The sequence below is a fragment of the Muntiacus reevesi genome, chromosome 5 (assembly GCF_963930625.1).
Source record: "Muntiacus reevesi chromosome 5, mMunRee1.1, whole genome shotgun sequence".
NCBI lineage: Eukaryota > Metazoa > Chordata > Mammalia > Artiodactyla > Cervidae > Muntiacus > Muntiacus reevesi.
Genome location: NC_089253.1, coordinates 42,938,733 through 42,965,727, shown reverse-complemented (window position 1 = coordinate 42,965,727; position 26,995 = coordinate 42,938,733). Strand labels below are relative to the sequence as shown.

Here is a 26,995-nt window from a genome sequence, read left to right as displayed (position 1 = left end):
CCCTCCAGGGCCACTGCCTGGGAACTAGTAAGCCTGGCAGAGAAAGGAAAGGAGTGCCAGCACTGGTAAGATCTGCTGCCATGGGAACAAGTCAGCAACTTGCAAGATGTGAGAGTGAGAGGCTCTGGTCAAATATGCTCAATGACAGAGAAGCTGGGCTGGAGAACTGGGGAAAATGGACTGGGAATTCTGGCTGAAATGGGAGGAAGGAGAGCTCTGGTTTAACTGCAGGTTAGCCTCGGACTGTGGCTTTATCAGGAGGCAGAGGGCATGACTTCAGTGACAGCCAAGGCTGTAGAAAGACCCCTGGTCTCAGTGCTACCACTGGCTCCATGACCTAAACCTAAAAACTCAATATCCCGCAGATGGGAAAGTGAAAGTCATAGGACTTTTCAGCTGTTGTAAATTGCAATAGATCATCATGACCCTGTAGTAGGTTGATGTAGGCAGGCCCTGAGCTGCACCAGGTCTGGAGTAATGAAGCTTTCCTGGGGCACTTCACTAACACGGGAATCCTGACACACTCAGCAGGCACTTACCTGCAGCCAGTGGAGTAGAGCAAACTGGAGAAGCAGGGCGGAGAGGAAGTGCAGGATCCCAGGTGGGAGCACATGTTACCAGAAAGATGGTGTAACAGCTCACTTTGGGTCACATCTCCAGGAAAAGGAGCATTTGTGGCCCCCAGACGTCCTGCACCACCTCACATCTAGTGAGAAAATGGAGTGTCAGCTGTGGTCCATCCCTTCCTTGGTCGTACCTACTTAACCTCTCCCCAGTTTTCTTGTTCAGAGGATGACCACATCCTCTGTGAGCAACAGAGGATCCCAGGGGACATCTAAACAAGACTTGGGAGGGTTTGTCCTGTCCTCAAGCCATTCTCTCTTCAGTCTTCTCTGTTCTGCCTTCCTCAAGTAACAGTTCCATCCCAGATCCTAAAGAAGTTCTCCACTCCCCAGGTCACTGGACAGCTGCTCTGAGTGGTCCGTTTCAGCATCAGCTCCTGGCACAAGTTCAGCCCTAGGCGGGCCTGTGGAAGGGCAAGGCCTAGAAACCAGCCTGAAGATGGTGCTGCTGAGCCAGCCTCATTCCTTTGCAGCAGCTGTTGGTCTCAACAATCTGTTGGTGTGGTACATAGTTTCCCACTCCCAGGTGGGTCAGAGCTGGGAGAGGAATATCTCTGGGGAAGAGTGGGCCACAGAAAAAGAAGAGCCAAGAACGACACAAAAGCCACAAGAGCCAAAGGAGTGTCCATCACTGGTACTCAAGATTGCTTCGTGATCTGTGCTGTACTGAGGCTGAAGGGAAGAGATACACCGGCTCTGAGCATCCAGCCTTGGGTAAGAAGGCCTAGGTTTTCCCATCAGGATCAGCCTATAAAACCATCCTGCCTAGGAGGAAATGACTCCAAAAATTAAGTTCTCACAGTGGCTAAGGAATATTTTTGAAAGTATCAGAACTGATGGCTGGGATAGGGGACAGTACTTATTACAGTTAGGCTAAAACTCACTGCCATTTAACCATCAAAAGCCTGAGATGGTTCTATCATTACCCCCAGTTTTGCAAATCAGGAAACTGAGCCTCAAGAGATGTAGCCACTTTGCCCAAAGTCACAAACCCAAGCGTCTCTGGCTCTTCTTGCCCAGACCATACAGGTCCCTTTTTTTTTCCTTTTTGCATTTGGTCTGCAATGAGGGACAATGACCCCATACCTGCTAGACGAGACCTTAGGGACCATCTGCTTCAGTCTCCTTACTTTAGAGAGAGGAAACTTGGGCCCAGAGAGATACAGGGACATGTTCTGGTCTCACAGAGCCAGGAACTGCTCTGCAACGGAATGGCAATGTGCGCAAGAGTACCAGGCCAAGCGCCACTTTACAGAGGGGGACGTGAAGCCCTGAGCGCGGTCCCCGATCCATCACAGGCAGAGCGGAATCCAACTCCGGGGGCGTCCGTTACCCTGCCGGATGCTACCCGCACCTTCACCTGGGGCGCCAATCATCAACTCACCGGCCCGCGCCCCGGGAATACCTGTCGGCGGGGCGCAGGCTCTTGGCAGGGGGTGACAAAGCGCTGAGTGGGACCAGCAGGGCCGCGCAGACCAGTGCTTGACTTGGTCTCGCCAACCCGGGTCCTTTTGCCTCAGAACGCGGAGGCCCGGAGGCCGAGGAGAATTGGGAAGCGCTGGCCCCAGCCCGAAGGCAGGGCCACCTGGTCTCCTTTCCTCAGGCTCCTACTTTGCCCCCTCAACAGTCTATAGACCCGGTCCTGGCGTCGGGGCACCACAGAGAGACCGACAACCGACTCTCCTCAGAGTCTAGCCGCCGGCACCCGGGAGGGTAAGGTTCCTATGGAAACGGGGGGGGGGGGTGGGGTGGGGGGAAATCGCGCCTGCGCAGCGGCGCTAGGCACACTGGGAAATGTGGTTTCCAGACTGTCACCCGACGGCCAGAGGAACGGACGCAAGATGGCGCCCCAGCGTCGCAGTCCGTTCTGAGCCTCCAGGTTCCCCGGCCGGCCTGGGCCCTTTCTGGGTGCTGCCGGCGTAGGAGAGGCCGTGGAGGCCGAAAGGTAGTTTCTGTTGGTAGCCGCGGCTCTGAGGCGTCTGGGAGGCGAGGTGAAGAGGTGGGGTCGCGGTCTTCGGAGCGTTTCGTCTTGCCGTTTGAAAAGTTATCCTGAGGAGGGGATGCCCTGGCTGGTGACTCGTCCCAGGCCGGGCCGGCCGGAGGGAGAACGATGTGGAGGTGGGAGCTGGCCCGGGAGCTACCGGGCCTCGGTTTCCTTATTTCTAAAAGGGTGATAATTGTAATAGCTCCCATTTCTCCTCTGAGAGTGTTACAAGGTTTATATGAGATGATTGATGTGCAGATTGGACTGCCATTCCCATTCTCTGTAAATTAGTGCAATTTATGGTAAGGAAATTAGGGTAGTACCTTTTAGAATTAAAAATGCACGTAGTGGGACTTGCCTAGAGGTCCAGCGGTTACGACGCCGTGCTTCCAGTGCAGGAGGCGTGGGTTCCATCTGTGGTCAGGAAATTAGGAAGGATCCCACATGCCAGGCGGAGCAGCCAAGAATAAATAAAAAATTTTTTAAAAGAAAAATAAAATTTTAAAAATGAAAACAATAAAAAAGATGCACATAACCTCTGCCTCAGCGATTCTAGAAATACTTCCTATGAAATTAGTGGTCATGTGTGCACAAGAAAGTATATACAAAGTAATTAGGCATTACTTGAAATGGAAACAAAACAACAAATCATTGATAGATGACTACTTAAATAATGATGAATTCCATTAAAGAGGATATGTGTGGTTATTTTTAAAATTAGACAGAGCTTACTGTACTGATGTGCAGCTCTCTGTGATATGAAAAAAATTGTCAAAATGCAGGATGTTAATAATAATGATTTAATTTATATTTTAAAAAGAATATACAAATATATTGGATGACTTAAGCATGGAATGTCTTTGGAGGGATTCAAGCTGGTAACAATGTTTGCCTGTGAAGGATTGGAGGGCAAGATCAGATGGAAACACTATTTTCATATCTTTTTTTTTTTTTAATACTGTATTTTTTGCTCTTTTAGCAATTTGTGTGATCTTTGTCTATACATATAGTTCTTTCTTTTTGGCGCAGGGATGGGGATGGAGGGGAGGGGCGCGGTGCCACCTGACTTGAGGCATCTCAGCTTCCCAACCAGGGATTGAACCCAGGCCCCAGCAGTGAAAGCCTGGAATCCTAACCACTCGGCCACCAGGAAACTCCCAGTATACATATAGTTCTTAACCATTTATCTGCATTTTTTTTTTTTTTTTTTTGCATTTTTGATACAGATAATTTTCCTTCCAATTTTTGTTTCTCCACGTGGTGAATTCTTACTTCTCAGAGTCCGTAGATTGTAGTGGGCCCCACAGCTCCGGGTTCCTGATTGAATCCTGCCTTCCCAGCTGCTCAGACTTCAGGAGGGCGGGGCCTGGCCTTGGCTTCCGGCCCAACGTTGTCACCCCCACTTCCCCCCAGCCTAGGCCTCGGACTGCCGAAAGGGCAGCCTGGTGAGAACCAGGGTTGCCTGCAGACAGCTCAGTAGGGCGGCTCAGCCTAGTGGATCAAGAGTCAGATCTAGCTTTTCTGAACCTCACGTTGTGACCCTGAACCTGCTACCCACAGAAAACGATTCCTCTTCTAGAGAGCACGTTGAGGCTGAATTCTGTCAATGTATAGGTTACGTGTATTGTTAAAATATCAAAGCAGGAGAGGGAAGCATAGGGATCTCCTAGTTTAATCCTTTAGTTTTACAGAAAGAAGCAGGGACTTAAGGTGAAGTAACATGCAAGTGATAAAGCTAGGGCTACAACCCAAGTCTCTGTCCACCAGGGTTAGAGCAGGACTGGGGGTCCAACCAGGGTCTGTGTGAGAGATTCACTTTTAGAACTGAGCATTACATCTCAGTTAAGAAGAACATTTGCTACCAGCTCCGATCTGTGAGGTCTGCTGCGAGGGAAGGAGTTGCACCCGCCCACTCCCCGCCCCCAACCAAACTAGTGTTATAGGGCACCATGTTATATTATCTTGGGAAGCAGGAAGAGAAGTGACAATGATGGACCTGCCTACTCTTCTTGAACGCTGTAACTGCACAGAAAGAACCCCTCGGCAGAGGGAAGGGCCCGTCAAGGCTCCTTCTTCCCTGGCAGTGGTGGGCTGTCTTGGAAAATGAGGCTCTCTTGCATTGTAGCAGGAAGATTCTTGGGACCCAAAGTGTGTTCAGGAACTAGCAGCAGGTGTCTGAAAGGAACCTCAGTTTCCGAGACAGGCTCGATCCTGTCCAGATAGGCACTGGCAGTTTCCACTTCCGCGTAGGTAACTCCCTTCCGCTGCCCCAACAGCGTTGAGCACCTGCTGCCCAGTGTAGACTTGTTCCCCTGCTGACCTGCCTGAGGGGGTGTGTGCTGCTCGCATTTACCCAGGCCCTGCCCTGGGAGATGAGGGAGATAGCTCCCGCCTCCTCTCTTCTCTTCCCCATTCTTCCTCCCACCCCACCCCAAACACACCACTGCGCACATGGGCCTGTCACGAGATACCTGGGAACTGTGAGGAGACTGGAAGGGGTAATGAGAGGCCAGACTCCTTGTGTAACCAGAGAAAGAGTGGACTGACAGGCTTTATCATAAAATTGAAAATGGTATGAAAATGTTTTTTATTCTGAGTACAAAGCGAGATACTATTAAGACTGTGAAAAACTGGCCAGAGGCCATGAAGCACAAAGAAGAGTCTCTTTGGCCTGGTGCCCTGGGCTCCAGTGCAGTGCTGGTGAGGGCGCTGGGGCAGCAGCAGACTCAGGCTGCTTACAGGGCGTGTGAGCGAGGCCGACCGCCAGCCCCACTGGAGGGGTCCGGGCACTGAGGACTGAGTTTACTCTCGGCCTTGGTAGGGGGGCGGGCGAGGGGCCACTGCTTCTCTGGAGGGCCCCAGGAATGAAATGGCGGGGCTGGGGGGATGAGGCAGACGGGAGTGGGAGAGGGAGGGAGCCTGAGCCTTTCTGCACCGGGAAACTCTGTTTTTTAAATCTGTGGCTTCAAGTGTGTGTTTCAGGCAGCAGTTGAGAATGAAGCTAGGGTACTGTTGCCCGCAAAGGCACCTTCAGTCTCTACCATATCCCCAAATATGGAGAAAATCTTGAGCCCTTGGAGAGGTGGACATGGGTCGGAGACTTAAGGCTGTAGGCACTGAGGCTGTAGTGACAGGAGCCTGCGGCCTCCTCCTAAGAGGAATGTGAACAGACTGGCAGGACTGAGGGGTGCTCGCCCTAGGAGCTGTGCTCGGGCGCCTCGACTTGTGTCTAAGGGGGCATGGGCACACGTGAGGGCTCACGCCTCACCCTCCTCCCCACTGCTATCCACGCTGGCCTGCCTCACAATCTTCTGGTGCCTGGGTGTGGACGCACAGCCGGCCTCCCCCTGCTCCTGGAAGGCCCGGGTCCGGCTGGCCACCAGGGCGGCGCTGTTGAGGGCCACCACCGACTGGCGGGACTTCAGAGCAGGCCAAGGCCCCCTGCGGACCTGCCGGCCTCCCTTGGCGCTTGAGGGCTGAGGGAAGGGCTGGGGAGGCTCCTCATCTGAAGATTCTTTTGAAGAGAAAACCTGGAAGAGTGAGACTATAGAGTCAGGGGCAGTCTTTCCAGGGCTGGGCGTGAACAGGGTAGATGCAGAATGTCTGCTGAGTGAATACAGAAACACTGAGCTACTGACAGGTCAGATTTCCCTAGGAGGGAAGGCAGCACCCCAGGCCTCCTGCTCCTGCTCCTCACCTGCCCCCGAGTGGCCCCCAGAAGCCCTTCTTAGCCCCCCTCTCCTCCTCTTGCCCCCACTGCTTTGTACAGCCCGTCCTGTGTGCCACAAGGGACACATCTTCCATGCCAGGCCCTGAGATGGGTGCTGAGTGAGGACACCCTGCCTTTAGGAACACTGACACCCCCCATCAACCATCTATTCCCCCCAGCCTTCCACACCCAGTGCCATCTCCTCCAGGAAGCCTCTCCCATATGTTTCCTTCCTCTGTGAGATGAGCTGTTTTTCTTTCCTCCGGGTCAGCCACCTTGGCCTCAAGTTGCAGCGGGGTGTGAGGTGACTCCAAGGCAGGGGCCAACTTCTGGTCTCACATGTGTGCCCTGCCGCTCTCAGCAGAGCGAGAGCGCTCAGCTCTCCAGCTGCGACTTTGGCTGTGTGAGTGTTGTGACCACTCTGCACCCCATCCTTCAATGGATTGCCCCTCTGCTTTGGGAGGGGGTACTGAGGTCGTCCATGCCCGTCTGGGTTCAGCAGTTGGTTGTGCAGCTCCTGGCCTGGGGAGGATGCTCCCCCAAGTCTGGGCAGCCCTGAGCCTCAGGAAGCAAGTGCCCTCATCAGGCTGAGAGCTGCCTGCAGCCGCCAGCCTAGGCCTGTTGGGCCGTGGCGCCCACCAGATGGCCCTGTCCCAAGGCTGCGCTCCCGCTCCTGTGGAGAGCGGGGCTCACCTGTCCGCCCTGTGTCTCCTCTGCTGCTGAGGGGATGGAAAGGAGCAGACCAGGGCACGGCCGCCTGCTCAGGAGCCCCCTGCTCAGGGCCAAGCCAAGCCTCAGTCCTGGACTCTCTCATCCTCCCGCCACCCACCCCCTCCTCCTCTTGGCCCCCAGCCTGCCTCAGCCCAGCTCCTCCAGTGGCCGCGGCCTCACCTCTGGCAGGTCAGCATCGCCGGAGGGGCTGTCCAGCTCGGAGGGTGGCTCCAGGAGGCTAATGGACCTCATGACCCCACGGAGGTTGATACGGGGCCGCGACCCAGGTGCTTCTTTTGGGGCTGCCTGGCTGTCCTCTGACCCCACGGCATTCAGCTCCCCACTGCCCCCCGGTTCTGGCTGAAGAGGTGGGAACGGTGTAGAGACCTCGGGGGCCAGGGGCTCCTCTGGGGAGGCCCCACCTGCTTTCTGCTCCCAGACGTGACTCTGCCGGCTGCGAGGGGGGGCCCTGAGTCAGCTTTGGTGACCCAGCGGCCACCCCCACGCCCCCTTCCCTGTCCCCCCACCGCATACCTAGCAGTCAGAATGCCCTGGTAGGTCTGCAGCTGGCGCAGGAAGCCGGGGTTGGGGCGGGCGATGGGCCGGAGCTCCTGCACGTGGCGCAGAGCCTGCTCCAGGCTCCAGCCATACTGCTTCATGGCGTAGGCGATCACTGTGGCAGCCGAGCGGCTGACGCCCATCTTGCAGTGGACGAGCACCCGGGTGCCTTGCGCTCTGTGGAGGCCACACGCAGTCAGCTTCCCCTTCCCCACCCCGTCGCTGTGCCGTGTGGGGGCAGGGCAGCCCAGAGCAGAGGGGAAAGGGGGCGAGGGCCCTGGGGCCAGCAAAGTGGAGGGCAGGGCAGGCAGGCGGCTCAGGTGTGGCGGGCGCCGGGGCAGCACGGCCCCACCTGGCGGCCTCCACGAAGCGGTGTGTCTCCTTCCAGTGGGGCAGCAGCTGGGCCGACTCCTCATCCCAGAGGCGCACGTTGTGGTAGGTGAAGCGCTCGGGGTAGAAGTTGTCGATCTCACGGGCCATGTTCAAGATGTGGCTCACCCTGCAGCCCAGGCACGAGCCGGCTGAGGTGGGGCCAGCGCACGCCGGGCGCTTCGTGTTCCCGGGGCTGAGGGCTGGGGGTGTGGTCTAGTCCCAGTGGGGAGAGGAGCAAATCGGCTTACCCCACTGGGCTTGAGGACTGTCCTCCCCTCCCTGCCCCCGCCTTCCAGGTAGCTGCAGGCTGTCTGAAGCACAAGCCCTTATCTTATCATCAGAAGTCAGTTAGAGAGGGCCTTTTTTTTGGGGGGGGGGCCGGGAAATGGGGCTGTACTTTGCAGCATGTGGGATCTTAGTTCCCTGACCCACACCCCCTGCATTGGAAGTGCAGAGTCTTAACACTGGACCTCCAGGGAAGTCCCCAGAGAAGGGTTTTTGAGCTCAGCTAGGCCTGGCTGGATGGGCAATAGCTAAAACCTATGACCCTTGTCATAGGGTTGCTGAAGGCCCATGGTGGACAAGGAACTGAACTGTCAGGAGCAGCCAGCCGGAGAGGGGCCCTTCCTTCTCCAAGAGACGTGGTCAGGCAGAGAGGGGCTTTTCTGCTTTAGAGCTGGAGAGAAGGGAGAGGGGGGCCAGGGAGCTGCCAGCAGACCAGCCTGTCCCGGCCTGAGCCCACAGGAGGGGAGCAGCCCCGGGACAGAGCTGAAAGCAGAGTTAGCGGCTGGGAGAGGGTTCTGGGAGTTTCTGGCCAGGTCTCTCCTTGGGGAAGACAGAGGGTGGGCAGTCCTGAGAGGGCTGGAAACCCCACCTGTTTCTCTGCAGCTCCTCCAGGTTCGCTGCGTTCCACTCTGAGCCCTGGGAACAGGGAGAGCCTGTCATTCAGTCTCTGCCGGCTCTGGCCATCCCCACCTCCCACCCCCAGCCTGCAGCTCACCAGGTAGAGGTGGGGGAAGATGCGGGATGCCCGGTCTTGCTGGGCCATGAGCAGCAGCATCTGGTTGTCGATGAAGTCACGGTACTGCTGGAGAGGGCATCCCAAACGCAGCTCCAGGGCCTGGCGGATCTGCAGGCAGGTGGGGGAGGCGAGGCTGGGGCGCCTCACAAGGCTCCTATGCCCCAGCCTCCCCTCTGGGGCTTCTGAGGTCAGTACTGTGTCCCATCGTGGCAGAGAAGCTGAGGCCAGGCACGTGGGAACAGCTCAGACAGGAGGAGAGCTAAAGGGGAAGGCTCCAAGGAGAGGACCACTCTGGCACCCAGCCGGAGGGCCCCCACCCAGGGCCCAGCTCCCCCCTTACCCCCGCACCCGGCCCACCTCTTTGGAAGTGACGTTGTCCAGGTCACTGGCGTCCAGCACCTCCCACAGCTCAGCCCGGATCGCCTGTTCCATCTGCTGCTGCTCTGAGGGCCTGGAACCCGAGTCTGTCAGGGCAGGGTCCTTCCCTGCTCTGCCGTGTGCCTCCCCCCAGGCCCCCTCCCCGGACTGACCGGCTGGGCTCCACGCAAGGAGGCCGCAGAGACTCCAGGTCGGCCATGGCCATCCACTCGTTGAGACAGCTCTGGTCAGAGCTCAGTCTGTCCTGGTAGTGGCTGGCCCAGGCGAGGGCACTGCCCCCTGGCACAAGACCACTGCTGAGAGCCGCCTCACACGCCTGGTGCAACACCTGGAGCGTGGCCCTGGGACAGAGGGGAGGCCGGTCACACCGTCCTCCCAGCGGCCCTCCCTGGCCCCTGCGGCCACGGTGGAGCCACGCCCCTTACCACATGGTCTGAATGGAGACAGGCTTGAAGATCCGACTCTGCCCCCCGGACGTCACGCTGAAGCCCCTGTGGGAGACCCGGTGGGGTGGGACCTGGCTCTAGAACAGTGCCTCTGTGGGGCCTACCCATTAGTCACCTAACCAGGCTGGTCCTCAGAACATGTACACATCGTCTGAGCTTCAAAATGAGCCCTGTTTGCAGACATTGGGCAGCTGAGGCCCAGAGGTTAGGTGACTTGCCCAGGCTCACCCAGTGGATCTTCGGTGGAGCTGAGAGTAGGCCCAGCCTGGAGTTCTGCAGTTGCTTCCCAGTACCAACCCCCCCGGGCATACATCACACCTGGTTATTTCACCCTCTGGCCCCACTCTCTCCTCTCCCTTCCCTCCAGGTGCCATCCCTTACCCGTCTCCATCTAGGTACACCTGAGTGTCACTCCAGAGAGGCAGGACCAGGCCGAGGGTGCAGCTGGGGGAGCTGGCAGGGACACAGGGCAAGTGGCTGTCCATTAGTACCAGCGCCTCCCCACCGGGCCCTCCTGTTCCTCCTTCCCGTGCTCCCACCTGCTGTCAGGGAAGTCCACGCCCAGAAGGACTGTCTCATCCTGACTCAGACCTTCTCTGGTGGAAACGACCAGCAGGTAGCGGAGCCGGGGGGCCCGAGCCGCCTCCAACTGGGCTGCCTGGGGAAGATGGGAAGGAAGAAGCCTGGGGTTGCAGTGGCCCAGGGGACCTGTTCTCCCCACCCCCACCCGACACACATCTGGGTCTGGAGCAGACCTCCACCTGTTCCCTCTGTACCCACCTCTCCCTCCGCAGATACCAGATCAGTGGTTACAGTCTAGTGGTTCCCAGCTTTGGGATTTCATGGTCCATTAATAAAGAGTTTTCTCAAAGGGGATGTATGTGGGGGAAAAAAGGGGAGCGTGGGCATGACATCACCCTTTTTTTTTTCTTCCTGCTAGGAAGGAAGTTTAAAAAATACCTTTCCAGTTACCATTACCATAATTTGATTCAAGAAATGTTTGTTACCAAAGAAATATTAAGGACCCAATCTCACAATAAAGGATGGTGCTTCCGTGGAATTAATTCTGCCTTACAAAAGACTGACTGTGTCTCATTTTTCCCATCTTGCTGTAGACAGTGAGATGTTCCACAGGCATCCAGGTTCTCACTTTGCCGCCTGTGTCCCATCCCCACATGGGCCCTTCCAGGACACCAGCCCACGGTGGGTGCTCAGCAGGCCCCCCCTGAGCACCAGTCCCTTTGTGGACACCTAACACGGTCAGGAAGGTCTTGTGCTGGTTAAACAGAAACCCGCCTCTGGGTAATTCCCCGCTCTTGATCCTACTCTTGCCCTATAGGCTCAAGTGGGACAAACCTCCCCATCCTCTCCCAGCTCTCTCCAGAGACCTGAAGACACCCCCTCGGCCTGTTAAAACAACTCTAGCTGAAACAGCAGAGTCATCATGGTTTGGGTAACCGCTACGCTCCCCAGGGTGCCCCCTGCCCTCACAGCACGGCTCTCCAAACAGGCTCTCCAAACACGCTGGCTCTGTTCCACTCTCCCCTCCCACCTGAGGAGTGGCTCTCTCCCCTTTCGGGAGACCAGAGAGCTCTGGACGGGGCCTCACCAGGCGGATATCGTCCTGTGGCCTCAGCAACTCCACCATGAGGTGCAGGTGTTGACTCTGCTCCTGCTTGCCAGGACTCGGGGGCCCGTGCCCGTTGTCTGTCTGGTCCCCGTGGGGCTGCCCTTCCCCAGGGGGCTCCTCTGCTGGCTCCAGGCTGGGCCTGGAGGCATCTCCATCATCCCCTCCATCCTGCAGTCCCAGGACAGCCCCTCGGAGTACTGCAAAGCTCTGCCTGGCAGGGAAGCAGGGGAAAAATGACACTGTGATGGCCCATCCCACCCCTCAGGATGGGGGAGCCAACCCCCCAGAACCACCTTGAGGATTTGTTAAATCATGTGTTGGCCCCCATCCCCAGAGAGTCAGCGGGTCTGGAGTGGAGGCCTGAGAAGGTGCATCCCTACCCAGTTCCCAGGTGATGCCGCCTCAGTGCTCGGGGAACCACTGCCTTGGAGGCTCTCAAGCCTCGAGCCCAACTTTCCCTTCCCATCTGACTAACTCAAGAAATAACTGTGAACTTGGTAGGGACCCAGGTGTCCCATCCTGCCCCATAACGCGGGACCACTGGCCAGAGTCAGGTCCAGGATGGTGGATGAAGGAGCCTCAACTGACTTCGGGAAGACGGAAGCAAAGGCAGCCAGCCGTGCCCACTAGCAACTCTGCCCCCACATACTAATTAGTGGGCTCTGGCTGCAAGTCCTCCCAGAAGGCAGTGGCCAAGCCTGGTGGCTGGATGGAGGTGCATGTGTGGGGAGAGGCGCTCACCTTCGCTGGAGCCGGCTTCTGCGCTGGGACACCTGGTCCTGCTGAGAAGGCAGCCCCCAGGGCAGAGTGAAGTGGTGGGAAAGGACTCCTCCCCAGGTTCAGGGTGCTGGGGTTGGAAGTGCAGGGATCACGCTCCCCCCGCTCCGCCCTCCTCCCTCGTTCCTCTCTGCCCTCCCTCGTTCCTTGCCCCCCCCCGCCCCCCCGCAGTGGGGAGAGGAACCAGAAAAGGTGTCAGATCCTTTTCTGTCCCAGTCCACTTTTCACGTGGAGACACTGGCGGAGCTGGGCCCAGGTCCAGGCCGGCAACCAGAGGTAAGGGAGGGGGAGCGCTGCTGGAGATGCCTGAGGGTTTGGCCCAGGTCTGGGCCCAGAACGGGGTACGGCCTCCGCGGGCGCTCGGGGTTCTGGATCTTGCCTTGGTCCGAGTTCCTGGTTGCCTCAAGAGCTCCCCTAAGCCGCTCCAGCCTGAGACGTGAAGGCCCCCTCCGCACACCCCCAGGCTTGAGGGGCGGCTGCCCGTGGGCAGTAAGCACTCCCCCAGGCCCAAGTGGCAGCCAACTGCGTGGGCAGGACCACGGCCAAGCCAGACTCACCGTGGGCCCCACAGGCGTGGACTGGCCGCTGGCCGGGGGCGAGCGGCTTACTGTGACCAGGGCCATGGGGCCAGGCCGGGGGCCCCTAGGCCGGGACGGCGCGACGCCCTCCCTCGGCCCCGCGGACAGACGGTCCCTGCCCTGCAGGACCAGGAAGGAGAGTCCGGCGCCACCAGGGCCTGGCACCTCCTCGGGGCGGACCTTAAAGGGCCAGACACCCGTCCAGCCCGGCCTGCGGAGCCCGCACGCCGTGGCCACCGCCCCTCCCTCCGCGTCTCCGCCTCAAGGCACGCTGGGGGCGGGGCCGGGGGCGGGGCGCAGGTGAGGTGCCGGGCCTCCGCGGCGGGAAAAGGCAGCCTACGCAGAGCTCCAGGGTTCGGTCCCTCCTCCCAGGAGGCGCCCCCGCCCCAGTCCCCGGCTCCGCCCGGCTGGGTCACCTGAGCTGTGCTCTGGGCCTCAACCATTCTGTTACCCCGCAGAGGTGGAGCCCAGGGAGGCAGGGCTGAGGACCCAGGTCTTGGAGAGGACCAGACACGGTGGGTCTTAAGTGGAGGAACCCCAGACTTATTTCTTTTGGCTGGTTGTTCCTGGCACTTCCATTCGGCTTGAGGGGTGTCAGGCTGGATTTAGAACAAACCCACAGGCTCACAAGGGGTCCTCGGGGCCACCTTGGAGGTAAGCTGGGCGGGGCTGAGCAGGTTCAGGGCCGCGGCAGAGAGAAGTGACTTCAGCGAGCTCACCGCTCCAGCTGAAGCTGCTCCTTGTCTAATGTCACTGCAGTCGAACCTGCCAGGTAGGTAGGGGCAGGAACCCAGGTCTGGTCTGCGGGGGCACCGCCTCCGAGCCACCTGGAGAACCAGCCTCTGCCCTTCCCGAATTCAGGGTCTCCAGAAGGTGCGATGGGCCTCAGGGGAACTGATGTTCATGGAGCTCCTACCCAGTGAGAGCACTTGACACCTGTCGGCTCATCTTACCCTCCCAGCAGCCCTGAGTGTTGGAGGGGGTCTCATTTAAAGCTGAGGAAACAGGCCAAGGGGACAACGGTCAGGATTCAAATCCAAGCCCCAAGGCCATTACCCACAGTGTCTTGCCTTGGTACACCCCCCGCCCCAGCCCCCCCAGCCCCACCCCACACTGAGCAGAGCAAGCCTGCTGCTGGGGTCTCTTTATTTCCTTCTTGGTCTCAAGGCCAGCTCCCCCCATCTAGGGCTCCAGGCCCCTGAGCCCAGCAGCTGAGTCTTTATAAATAAATAAATTACAAAAGTGGGTGGGTGAGCAGCCAGGACACCCTCCCGAGGGCGGGGCTCAGTGCTCGGTGAGCGAGAGCTGCAGGATCCGCTGTAGGTCTTCCTCCTCCTGCTGCCCCCGGCGCTCCCGCTCCTCCTGCTCCCGCGAGGACAGCTCCAGGGCCAGGCGAAGCTGCTCCTCGAAGCTGGGGGGGGCCGGGGATGGGGGCGCCCCGTGCAAGGAGCCCGGACCCCCGGGCTCTGTGGACATCCGCAGGCTTTCCTGGAGGGCCCTTCCAGGCCAGGCATGAGAGGGGAGAGCAGACCCGTGAGCGCTAAGGCTGGGGAGGGGACAGAGGGCTGGGCCACGGCTGTGGAGGGTGCAGATAAGGGCAGAGAGGCTGGGACCGGAAGACCCGAGAGAAGAGATAAGGCAGGGTCCTGTCTCCTCAGGCTTCATGCCTGCCACCCTCCCTGCTGGGCAGCCCTGAAGATGGAGCGTGGCCTCCAAGAGGGTGTGGGATCCTGCGGCCAGCACCTCCCTGCTCCCTACCCCCCACTGGCCAAGAGCCCCCAGGGCTGGCAGGACCCGCGAGGCAGGGCAGGGCTGAGACCTGGCCCTGGGAGGTCCCAGCGAGCTCACCGCTCCAGCTGAAGCTGCTCCTCGTAGGCCGCGGCCTGGGCATGGTGGACGCCAGGCCGGGTGTTGGTCAGGGCTTCCCAGACAGTCACCTGCAGCAGCCAGAGCCCTAAGCTGTCACCTCTGCCACCCCGGCCCATGCCCAGGGCCCGGCCCCGGCCTGCAGCCCACCTGCTCCGCCTCCGTGCCCGCCTCCAGCAGGCTCTGCTGGATGGCAAACTGCAGCAGGTCATCATCCTCGTCACGCAGGGGCTCGCTGCGCTCTGCACCCAGCACGCTGTACCCCTCGGGCACCTCGAACACGGCAGGGTCCACCTCACAGGGGAAGGGGCTCCCTGGGCACAGCAGAGGGGTCGTGCTCAGCCCCCCTCCCCGGCACACAGAGGCGGGTGAACCTCATGGCCCCACGCCTGCCCACAGCGGTACCTGAAGCTGCAACAGCAGAGCCGGGCGCCGGCACCCACACCGAGCTCAAGGGCTCATCGCAGCCACACAGGTTGCTGAAGGTGATACGGGCGTTGAGCACGTGGAAGAGGGGGATCTCTGTGAGGAGACGGGCTGCCTGAGCCAGCCCTGACGCCACTCCCGGGGGGTGGGGGCTGCCTGGGACCCTCCTGCTGCCCCCACCCACCCTCTCACCAATCTTGACCGGGAAGCCGGGTGGAAGGCGCAGGGTGATGAAGTCACGCAGCTTGGCAAAGTGAGCGTTGCTGATGGCCATCAGGTCGATGATGGGCGTTACCTGGTCCCCCAGGGACAGCGGATGCTCCTCGCTCAGCCACAGTGTCGCCTTGAACCTGCCCGGCCAGCCGCAGGATGTGGGTCGAGGAAGCTCTGGTGGCCCCTCTGCTGAGGCCCACCTACTCTGCCTCTACGTATGCTCTCCACCTAGCCTGGGGGGCCCCCTTCTCTGCTCAGCGGCCCCTGCCTGATTCCCCTGGGAGCTTATGTCCTTCCGGCCCTACAGCTTGGGCTGTCCCCAGGCCCCAGGCTCAGTCTGGCCCATCCTCCTCTTCAGCCCACAGCCAGCAGCTCGCACATCGCTTCCTCTGGGGTCCAGCACCCCCACCCCGACACACACACACAGTTTAGGACTGTACGACTAGAGTCACATCCCAGCCCCTGGCTGAAGGAGCCCACGTGAAGTTCCGGGAGAGTGCCAGGCTCATGGGAAGTGCTAGACCTCACAGCTCATCGGGGCCTCCCGGCATCTTGTGAGCGGATGGTCAGATGCGACTGTTCTCATTTTACTGAGGGGGGGTCTAGACTCTCAGAGGGGAAGATGATTCCTCAGGCCCCAAAGCCAGGAGGTGTGACAGCCCTGTGCCCTTCCCCTCTGCCACAAGCTGGCCCCTAGCAGGTACTCATTCAGTTGAACAGAAAGCCATCCATTCATTCATTCACCAGGAAGAGCGATCAGGACTCTAAGCAAAGCCCCAAGCTGGGTGCTGAGGACCACAGCAGCCAAAGCAGACCAGGCCCCTATCCCCAGGGAATAATCTAGAAGGCAGCTGGCTGGGTGAGTGGTCCCCCCAACTCCAGGGGGCCCCGGGTGTGACTGGAATCTACAACTGCTTGGGGCACAGAGGGAAGCCTGCAACCAGCCCCCAGACCTCACCTCTGTACTTTGCTGGACATCTCAATGGGGCGGCCGATGTTCCTCGACTCCAGGCTGAAGTTGGGGTCAAAGTATTCATCGGGGGAAATGGCTGTGGGGTTTGTGGGGCTGGCTGCTTGCTGCACAGGAGCCTGCGTGGGCCCCAGGACTAGGCTCAGCGCTCCGGGGGTGCTGGCCTGGCCCTGCCCAGTGGCCCCTGCCAGCCGGCCCCCAGCACCCGCCCCCCCAGTCCTGGCTCACCCCATTGTGGGAGGAGTGCTGCTGGGCCATGCCAAGGAAGGACTGGAATGGAGTCTTCCCCCCTAAGGAGAAGGGGTGGAGCCCATCAGGGACCTGGGGCCACTGCCCCCAGACTGCCCACACCCACCTTCCACCCTGGGAGCCTCCCGGGTAGTGGGAGGCAGAGTAGATGGGAATGGGGGCACCTCCCAGCTTGGCCCAGACACTCTGGCCCTGACCCCCACATGGGTGACCCACCCATACGGTGTGACTGGGCAGCAGGCAGGCGCACCTGGGTTTACCTTTGATCCTCGCCTTGTCCTGATCAGAGAGGTGCTCCGTGCGTGTGCGTGTCACCAGCTCCACGTTGGTGGCGCTGTACACCTGGGGAGCAGGGGGGACACACGGGGAGCTGGGGGCTCAGAGCCTGTTCCCCACACTCGGCCTCACTAGCACAGGACCCAAGGCCTACTGTCCCCAGGGACAGGTGAGATCTCGCTCCCCGCAGTGGAGGCGGAGGGGTCTGAACCCCAGGGAGTCACTACCGAGGGGAAACGCTCCTCGCTTCATCTTGGTGATCCGGGTGGGGGTCTGTGCTGTGGGTGACCCCTGTGGGCTCAGCAGGGGCCACACGGGGCTTCTGGAGCCCGTGGACTGCTCAGTCTCTCCCTCCACACGGGGTGGATGCAGAGAAGGGGCCGAGTTCCTGGGCCTCGTCTCCTACCCCAGCCCCCACCACTAGGCTCTCCTGCCTTGGCCTCGTAGCCGCTAACGGTTTCCATCTTCTCAGACCGCCAGCCCCAGATACCACATTTGTTCCTGAAACAGACCAAACAGGAGCTCATGAGGACTCACACCCCCCAACTCTGGCCAAAGTTGTCCCTTCCAAAGACCCCCTCCAACTAGCCTTCCCGCTGTGAAATACACAGGAACCTTGAAGAGGCTGCCTGGGCAGCTCGGACAAATGAACAGAGCATTGAGGACTAGGAAGTACTGGGGAATTGTTCATTTTTGCTAACAGTGTTAGGGCTCAGTTTAAAAACATCCTTATCTGTTACAGTCACATACAGATGCATGTACTGTTGAAATGATACGGCATCTGGGACGTGCTTTAAAATAAAGGAAAAGAAAAAAGGAAAAAAGTGTGGAAGAGTAGATTCAACAAGATTGGCAAAATGTTGGGAATTCCCTGGTGGTCCAGTGGTTAGGACTCAGTGCTTCCACTGCAGGGGGCATGGGTTCGATCCCTGGTCAAGGAACTAAGATCTCGCATGCTGCTCAGCACAGCCCAAAAAAAAAAAAAAAAAAAAATAGCAAAATGTTGATACATGTTAAAGTTTGAGTGATGAATACATTATACTAGTCTATGTGCTTTAAATTTTCCACAATAAAAAAAAAAAAAATGTCTGACTCAATAATAGTTGAAGACTTTATAACCCCACCTTCAAGAAGGGAAAGAAGGAGTAGGCAGATCAACAAGGAAACAAAAGACTTGAACACGCTATAAACTAGACTTAATAGATGTCCTTAGAACATTCCACCCAACAACAACAGAATACACATCCTTCAGGACAGACTATATGCTTGGCCATAAAAGAAACCACAACAAAACTGAAAGGAAGGCAATTACACAAAGTATGTTCTCCAACTCCAGGAGTTGGGGATGGACAAGGAAGCCTGGCGTCCATGGGGACGCAAACAGTAGGACCCAACTGAGAACTGAACTGACGGACTGATGTTCTCCAGTCACGAATGAATGAAATTAGAATTAAAAACAGAAAAAAAATTGGGAACTCATGAATAGGTGAAAAGTAACTCACTCCTAAATGACCAACAGATCAAACGATGAATCAAAAGTAAAATCAGAAAATACTTTTTGAGATGAATGGAAATGAATATACAACATATCCAAACTTGTGGGACACAATTTAAGCAATGCTCACAGGGAAATGTATAGCTGTAATCTAATCTTCCATAAGACGACACTGGCAAAATAGCAAACTAAACCCACAGCAAGCAGAAGGAAGGAAATAATAAATATCAGAGTGAAAATTAATGAAATGAAGGATAGGAAAACAATAGAGAAAACTGATTCAACCAAAAGCTGGTTCTCTGAAAAGATCAATGGAATTGACAGGAAAAGAGAGATGACTCCAATTACCAGAATCAGAAATGAAAGAGAGGGCATTACCACTGATATTACAGAAATAAAAAGGATTATAAATAAAACAATATGTTGAACAACTGTACCCCAACAAATTAGATAATTTAGATGAAATGAACAAATCCTAGAGACACCTAGAGCTTTCCCGGTGGCTCAGATGGTAAAGTCTGCCTGCAATGTGGGAGACCTGGATTTGATCCCTGGGTCGGGAAGATCCCCTGGAGAAGGAAATGGCAAACCACTCCAGTATCGTTGCCTGGAAAAATCCCATGGGTGGAGGGGCCTGGCAGTCTACAGCTCATGGGGTCCCAAAGGGTCGGACACGACTGAGCGACTTCACTTTCACTTTCAGACCTAAACTACCAATACTAACTCAAGAAATAAACAATCTAATAAATTTGTAATGAGAAAAGGGATTGAAGTAGTAAAAATAAAAATAAACAAAAAAACTACCCACAGAGTAAAGACCAGCCCAGACAGTTTCACCAAAGAATCCCACCACACTTTTAAAGAAAAATTAACACCAATTATTCAGAAACTCTTGCAAAAAATAGACTAGGAGGTGACACTGCCTAACTTATTCTGAGGCATTGCCCAGATACTAAAGTCAGACAAAGATGGTACAAAAAATCTATAAAACATTGTCTCTTATGAATATGGACACAAAATACTAGCCAACCAAATCTAGCAATATATGAAAAGAATTATACACCATGACAAAGCTAAATTTATCCCAGAGATACAGGACTGGTTCAACATCAGATTGAGGGCAGGAGGAGTAGGGGGCGACAGAGGATGAGATGGTTGGATGGCATCATTGACTCAATGGACATGAGTGTGAGCAAACTCTGGAGACAGTGAAGGGCAGGAAAGCCTGGTGTGTTCCAATACACGAAGTCACAAAGAGTGGGACACGGCTGAGTGACTGAACAACAACACATATCAACAGAATAAAAATAAAAAGTCATACGGTCATATCGATAGACACAGAAAAAGCATTTGACAAAACTCAAACCCCTTCATGAGAAAAACACTCAACAAACTAGGAACAGAAGGGAACTTCCTCAACCTGATAAAGGGAAGCCTACAACTAACATCATACTAAATGATGAAAGGCTGAACTTTGCCCCTAAGGTCAGAAACAAGATAAAGATGTCTGCTCTTGCCACTCCCATTCAACATTCTACTGGTAGTTCCAGACAAAGCAATTAGACAAGAAAAAGAAATAAAAGGGATTCGGATTGGAAAGGAAGTAGTAAAACTATTAACAAATGACATGATCTTACATATAAAAAATCATGAGGAATCCACTAAAAACCCTTTAGAACTAAAAAATGAGTCTGACAAGGTTGCAGGATATAAGATCAGTATACAAAACTCCATTATGTTTTTATAGATTTGCAATGACCAATTTGAAATGTAATTAAGAAAATAATCTATAGTAGCATCAAAAAGAATAAATTAGTTAGAATATATTTACTCTAAGCGCAAAACACTGAAAACTACAAAACATCACTGAAAAAAATTAAAGATCTAAAATGGGAAAATAACCTATGTTCATGGCAGAAGTCTTAACATTATTAAAATGGTACTATTCTTCAAACTGCTTTACAGATTCAACACAAACACTATCCTACCTGACTTCTTTGTAGAAACAGATAAACTGAATCTGGAATTCATGTGAAATTGCAAGGGACCCACCCAGAATACCTAAAATCATCCTGAGAAAGAAGAACAAAGTCAGAAGACTCATATGTTCAAAAACTTACTACAAAACAATGTGTGATTAATAAGATAGTGTGGTACTGGCATAAAGAGAGTCATACAGATCTGTGGAATAGAACTGCAAATATAGAAATAAAGCCATTTGTCTCTGGTCAACTGATTTTTCCACAAAGGTGCCAAGACCATTTAATGGGAATTAATAGTCTTTTGAACAAATAGAGCTGGGAGAAGTGGATAGTCACATACAAAAAAAATGAAGCCAAACCCTCACCTCTCACCATATACAAATATTAATTCAAAATAAATCAAAGAGCTAAATGTGAGAGCTAAAACCAGAAAACTTTCAGAACAAAACATAAGGGAAAATCTTCACGACTTTGGATTTGACAACAAAGTATTGTTAGATATAAAACTAAAAGTACAAGCAACAAAAGGAAAAATAGATAAACTGGACTTCATGAAAATTAAAAACTTTTGTGCTTCAAAGTTCACCATCAAGAAAGTGAAAAAGGCAACCCACAGAATGGGAGGAAATGTTTGCAAATCACGTACATGATAAGGGGTTTATATCCAGAATACATGAAGAACTCTTATAACTCAGTAATAAAAAGATAACCTGATTTGTGAAATGAGCAAAGGATCTGAATGGACACTTCTCCAAAGAAGATACAAAATGGCCAACAAACACATGAAAACTTGCTCAGTATCATCAGTCATGAAGGAAATGTAAATCAAAACCACAATGAATACCACTTCATACCCACCAGGATGGTGATAACCCCAAAATAAATAAATAAATGAGTGGTAAGTGTTGGTGAGGATGTGGAGGAACTGAAACCCTCATATACTGCTGATGGGAATGTAAAATGCCACAGCCCCTTCAATGAACACTCTGGCAGCTCTTCAAACAATTAAACACCTGTGTTTAATCAGCACATGACCTAGCAATTCCACTCCTAGGTAAATACCCAAGAGAAATCAAAACATACGTCCACACAAAAACTTGTACACTCACGTTTAGGGCAGTGTTATTCATAGTCTAATAGTCGACAGTCAAAAGGTGGAAATAATCCTTAGGTCCATCAACGGACAAATGAATAAACAAAATGTGGGGTATTCATACAATGGATCTGGCCATGAAAAGGAATGAAGTCATTACATGCTACAACTTGGATGAACCGTGACACCACTATGCTATGCCAAAGAGGCCAGTGACAAAAGAATGCACATATTGTATTATTCTATTCATATGAAAATCCAGAACAGCGAAATTTATGGAGACAGAAAGTAGATTAGCTGGGGGCGGGGAAGAGGGGATGGGAGTCGATGAAAGGGGACAAGGTTTCTTTTTTGAGGTGACAAAAATGTTCTAAAGTTGGATGTGGTACACACCTGTGAATATACTAGAGACCAATGAATTGTACACTTAAAACAGGTAAAGTGTATGGTATACAAAATTATTATCTCAAGAGAGCTGTTTTTTTCTTTTTTTTAAAGTGTTTCTGAAGTCTGCTTTGGAACTGGGGTATGTGTTGTTGCAGGGATAGGATCCTGGCCCACCCACAAAGGACTCTGGCCTAGGCACACCTGCACCCCTGAGAAGCCAGCTCTGGTGCAAACAGGCCACAGCCCTAATCCTTGTCTTATGGGAAAGCATGTGAGGTCAGAAGTCAGGAAACTGGGGACACCCTGACCTAGCCTCCTCCCCGGGAGACAGCTGCCAGTACAGACAGGAGTGCAGGGGCTTGAAGGTGTCACAAGTCTGAGACTGGCAGGTGGTCCAGGAGTCACTGGGCCTGCGTGACCGCCCCCTGCCCCATCCGAGCGGCCTCTGCCGGCGGCTTAGGCTCCCAGAGGCCTGAACCAGAGCCCTGCCCGCGGCATGGCCAGGCCCCAACTGACCTCTCGAAGGCCACGTTGCGAGTGTCCAGGTGGGTGGAGACGATGGGAGAGGTGAGGCGACTGGCCACGTGCTCCTCACTGGGCCGCATGGCGGCCAGCAGCGCTTCGGGCTCACGCAGCGTGAGCCCCAGCGTCTCCATGTGCACCAGCTGCCGGTCGTGGTCGACCTCCATCACCAAGGCTCCGGCCTCTGCGTGCCGGCATGGGGGTGTGAGGGTGACCGATCAGGGTGAGGTTCAGATGGCGGCCGCAGGGACCCCCACCCCGGGACCCCTCAGCCGCCCGCTGCTGCCGGGTGTGGCCTCAGGCTCCGGGTCCCCCCGCCCCACCTCCATTAGATGGCACCGTCCTCACAGGAAAGCTGGGGGTCCTGGGCTGCCGCAGGCCGGCCCCCCGAGCTCACCCTGGCCCTTGAAGATGAAGCTCCTCCGGCCACGCTGCCAAGTCATGTGCTCGAAGCCCAGGAGGCTGGTGTCCACCCGCAGGCTCTCACCCCGCTTCCAGACGCGGTACACGTCGCTCGGGCACATCTTGGACACCAGGGGCACTGCGGGCGGTGGGGGGTCACGGAGGTCACCGGCGCTCTTTCCCCAAGGCCCCATCCCGGGCCCCCGGGAGCCAAGTGGTAGGTCCCCACTCACCCCAGCTGCTGAACTCCCACTTCATCTCCACGTAGAAGTCGGGGGCCTGAGAGAGACCAGAGTGCCGCTCAGGGCCCTCCCTGCCTGCAGCAGGGGGCCAGCCCCACGGGGCACCCAGCCCCTTGGTGGGTCTCGATGTGTCTCTGTGGTCCAGCTCACCCCCCACCCCAGCCAAACCCTGCCGAGCAAAGGGTGGGCCACGTGCGGCCTAAACAGGTCCTCAGGCTATCAGCATCTGCAGGCCTGGGGGCCAGGCTCAAGCCCACCATTTACCTGCTGGGGGGCCTGAGGGCGCTTCTGCCCCCCCTGGGTCCCAGAGTCTTCATCTGAAAAGGGGGCACAGTGACCCCTCTGGGTCTAACCCCTGGGGTGCAGGACACAAGGCAGTGAACTCTCCCAGCTGGGCACCCCTTGCCCCGCCCGTCGTGTGCTTTGGGAAGGGAGGACGGGGGTCCAGGCCACATCTGCTACGTTGGATGAAATCCTCCTTCCAGGAAATGTGCAAGAACCAGGAGACCCACCCCCTAAAGCTCTGTTGAGATTTCTGGCATATCAGCAGGCTAGTGGTGGGGTTGAGCCTGGTCCCTTGGCCTGCAGATGGTTATAGCCTGAGGACTCACAGACCTATTTAGGCTCACCCTTTCCTGGGCAGGGTTTGGCTGGGGTTGGGGGTGAGTTGGACCACAGAGACACATCGAGATGACACATCATAGAGGACCTTCTGTGTTGGCAAAGGCTTTCCTTCCAAAGGGCCCGCTCTCATCCACGGGGCCAGATGCCCCTCTTTCCTGCCTGACCCTGGGCTGGGGTCCAGAGGGAGGGACCCCACTGATAGGATCAGAAAAGCATGCTGCACAGGCTGGGTGTCCTTCCACAGCTGAATCTGGAGGGGTGACCCCATAGAGTCTGTCATGGCCCCCTCCGTGGCGCCCCACGCTCCCCACACGGGCCACACCTCCGTGCCCTGCTGCACCTGGCGGAGTTTGTTGAGCAGTTCCGGAATGCCGGCCAGCCTCTGCGTGGCCCTCTGGTAGTCCCGATACTGGAGCACCAGCTGCACCATCTCAGGGTCCCCAGTGCTGACGGCCTCCTGCAGGACTGGGGGCACCGGCGGCTGAGGGGCATTCCCTAGATGGCCCCAGGCTGGGCCACTCACTCCCCCACACCACCCCCTGCTGCCAGTCTCAAGGAAGCCCCTCTTTGCCTCTGCAGTACCTGCCCAGCCCTGACAGCTCTCTTTGCCCACGTTGGCATTGTGTCGAAGGAGGACTCTCACGGACTCCAGGTTCCCCAGGGACACGGCCAGCTCCAGCGGGGTGCGCCCCCGGGGGTCTTCCTGTTCAATGTCATGCTGGGGGAGATGGGACACAGCAGGGCAAGTAAGAAGAGGCCGGGGCAAGGAGGGGATGAACAGGGGCGGGAGTCACTGCAGACAGGCGGTGGAAATGGCACCGGTGGCCTGAGCGTCCTGGCAAGGGAAGAGAGGGGGGCAGGTGGGAAGGGCTTGCCCACCTCTACTGCTCTCTGCCAGGGTCAGAGCTGGGGGCCCGGTGGAGGGGGGCGTCTGGTCAGGTAGAGATGCAGCCGCTGACGTCAAGAGTCAGGGCTGGCCTGAGGACCAGGACCAAGCTGCTTTTCTCAGCCTGGGCTCAGGGGTGGTGCAGCGCGAGTTCGGAGGCTGGATGCAGTGCGAAGTGGGGAGATCGGTAGGGCCAGGCCCAGCGCTGGGAGTCCCGAGGCCAGAAGCCCAAGCTCGAGGGGCAGGTGACCTGGACTTCTGGACCTTCGGGGAGAGGGAGCCGGGCGGGCGGCCTCCGGGATGGAGACCACAGATTTGGGGGAGGGGGGTGGCCAGGAGGACGGCCCAGGGACCTGGTGGGCCTCCTCACCTGGCGGCTGTGCAGCGCGGCCTCCAGTTCTCGGTGCCGGTTCGCCCAGACGAGCCGATGCAGCGGGAAGGTGGGACCCGGGCCTGCCATGCTGGGCCTCAGCGCCGCATCCCGGGAGGGCGGGCGGGCGCGGCGGGGGCGGCCCGGTCCCCCCCTCGGCTTGGGGACCTAGCGCGGCCCCCTCACCTCCAGTCCGCGCCGCGCCGGAGCTGCGCCCACCGCAGCCCCCGCGCCCCCGGCGGCAGTGGCGGCGGCGGCGGCGGCGGCGGCGGTGGCGCAGGCGGAGGGGAGGGAGGGCCCGGCGGGCGGGGCGGCGCCGGGGCGGGGCGGGGCGTCGGGCTTGGTGCCCGCCTTGCTTCGCAGCCATCGAAACCTCGGCGGGGCTGGCGCGCGCCGGGGACGGGCGAGGGGCGCCGCCAAGCAAGCGCCGCCGACCACGGGCGCCAGGGCAGAAGCCAGGCCCCAGGTCTCAGCCCCGGGTCTCGGCCGGGAGGGGTCTGCGGAGGGCGTTCCGGGGGGCAGGGCCAGGCTGCAGCTCAGCCCGCGCCCTGCAGGGGGCGATCCAGGCACGGCGCAGACCAGTCCTCGCGGGTCCGGAAGGGGAAGAAGCGAGGCCGGGGGCCCGTCGGTCTGGCGAGCGGACGTGCGCGCGCACTTGCGCGCCTGCGTGCTCGGCGGGCCGCGATCCCGCGGCTGTTGGGTCGCCGGCGGTCCCGCGGCTGTTGGGTCACCACAGTTCCCCCGGCAGCTCCCCGCCTTGACCATTCGCCCGATCTTCCTACCCCAGGCCCCATGGGTACCCGAACGTGCCTGACTGCGGGTGGGATGCGAGCTGCTGGCTGGCCACAACCCCATCACTTCTAAGATGCCCCTAAATGCTCACCAGCTTTGCTTGAAGCCCCCTTCCTGGTCTGGACTCTGCCCTGGGGGATGGGGGTGGGGCGCTCGGGAGGCAGGAATGGGAGTATGGGGCGGGGTGGGGAGCCGGCCTGGCTAGCTCAAGACCTTCCGAGGGCCTTTCACTGCGAGGTGGCTGCTTTCAGCTGCCGCGTGCATCCCTTTTGCAGAGGCTGCACTTTGCTGCCAGTGTCAGGAGAGGAAGGAGAGTTTCGAAATCAGGGCCAGCCCCCTCCGCCCGCACCGGAACCAGGGTGCAGGCCTTGCTAAGCTCTGGTGTATTACCCTAGCCTTAGCCTGGGTTTTGGCCCCAGACTTGGTGAGGCAGCGGCTGGGTTTGGCCAAGGCTGACCCTCGGGTTTCCATCTCTCTGTTTATAAAAGGGTCGTGCCATTTGATCTAGATGTTTGAGGTCTGTCTGTGGGCTGAGGCCCTAGTTAACGTTCTGACCTTGCCCTCTCCTTGTGGCCAAGTGATTCCTGTGTTATCTGGGATGACTTGGCTAGCCTGCACTATGGTGCCATCAAGTCATTATAATGTCCTTGGGTCTACGACAGCAGAGGCCTCTGAATGTCTAGAACTCTAAAATCAGGCCCTACCAGACAAGGAATGAATAAAGATGTGGTACAGATATACAATGGCATATTACTCAGCCGTTAAAAAGAATGAAATAATGCCACTTGCAGCAATGTGGGTGGACCTAAGACTGTCATACTGAGTGAAGTAAGTCAGACAGAGAAGGAAAAATATCATAGGACACTCTTTATATATGGAGTCTAACAAGAAATGATACAAATGAACTTACAAAACAGAAAGAGACTCACAGGTTTAGAAGACAAACTTATGGTTGCTGAGGGGAAGGGCTACTTAGGGACTTTAGGAAGGTCATGCACACCCTGCTATATTGAAAATGGATAACCAACAAAGACTTATTGCCTAGCATCTGGAACTCTGTTCAATGTTATATGCCAGCCCGAATGGGAGGGGGGTTTGGGGGAGCATGGATATATACATGTATGTGTATGGCTGAGGCCCTTTGCTGTTCATCTGAAGCTACCACAACATTGTTAATTGGCTATACCCCAATACAAATGGTTTTGGTGTTAAAAAAAATTTTTTTTTAATAAAAAAAATAAAATCAGGTTCTACCGGCCACCACTGTTACAGCTCCTTCTAGCCTCCACCTTCCTTAAAAAGTCCCAAGCCCTCTTCACCCCAAATCTAACAGGACTGTCTCAGGCCCAGCCTGTCCTGATTTCTGCAGCCTCGAACACAACTCCCTACCAGTACTTGACTCCTAATTCCGTT

At 56.5% G+C, this 26,995-nt stretch overlaps 2 protein-coding genes across 4 annotated transcripts; both read right to left on the bottom strand.

Annotated features, from left to right (window-relative positions):
* Positions 1-5,158: 5,158 nt before the first annotated feature.
* Positions 5,159-13,314, bottom strand: SSH3 (slingshot protein phosphatase 3). 2 transcript variants are annotated; one of them, XM_065937881.1, is made up of 14 exons: positions 12,767-13,314; positions 12,174-12,211; positions 11,412-11,643; positions 10,342-10,460; positions 10,184-10,255; positions 9,782-9,847; positions 9,509-9,697; positions 9,336-9,429; positions 8,958-9,086; positions 8,832-8,878; positions 7,938-8,084; positions 7,562-7,762; positions 7,208-7,481; positions 5,159-6,137 (listed from the first exon to the last, which is right to left on the bottom strand). In XM_065937881.1, exons 1-14 carry the CDS (start codon positions 12,830-12,832, stop codon positions 5,865-5,867), a joined length of 1,947 nt encoding a protein of 648 aa, XP_065793953.1. In that variant the 5' UTR covers positions 12,833-13,314; the 3' UTR covers positions 5,159-5,864. The 2 variants fall into 2 exon arrangements, with proteins under 2 accessions (XP_065793953.1, XP_065793952.1); XM_065937880.1 differs by having other exon boundaries at positions 12,174-12,214; positions 12,767-13,312.
* Positions 13,315-13,923: 609 nt separating this feature from the next.
* On the bottom strand, positions 13,924-25,066 carry ANKRD13D (ankyrin repeat domain 13D). 2 transcript variants are annotated; one of them, XM_065937878.1, is made up of 15 exons: positions 24,791-25,066; positions 24,117-24,252; positions 23,857-23,999; positions 22,902-22,947; positions 22,664-22,807; positions 22,261-22,450; positions 17,222-17,288; positions 16,772-16,853; positions 16,491-16,552; positions 16,251-16,381; positions 15,272-15,429; positions 15,059-15,175; positions 14,804-14,967; positions 14,636-14,724; positions 13,924-14,285 (listed from the first exon to the last, which is right to left on the bottom strand). In XM_065937878.1, exons 1-15 carry the CDS (start codon positions 24,878-24,880, stop codon positions 14,072-14,074), a joined length of 1,833 nt encoding a protein of 610 aa, XP_065793950.1. In that variant the 5' UTR covers positions 24,881-25,066; the 3' UTR covers positions 13,924-14,071. The 2 variants fall into 2 exon arrangements, with proteins under 2 accessions (XP_065793950.1, XP_065793951.1); XM_065937879.1 differs by having other exon boundaries at positions 23,875-23,999.
* Positions 25,067-26,995: the final 1,929 nt, after the last annotated feature.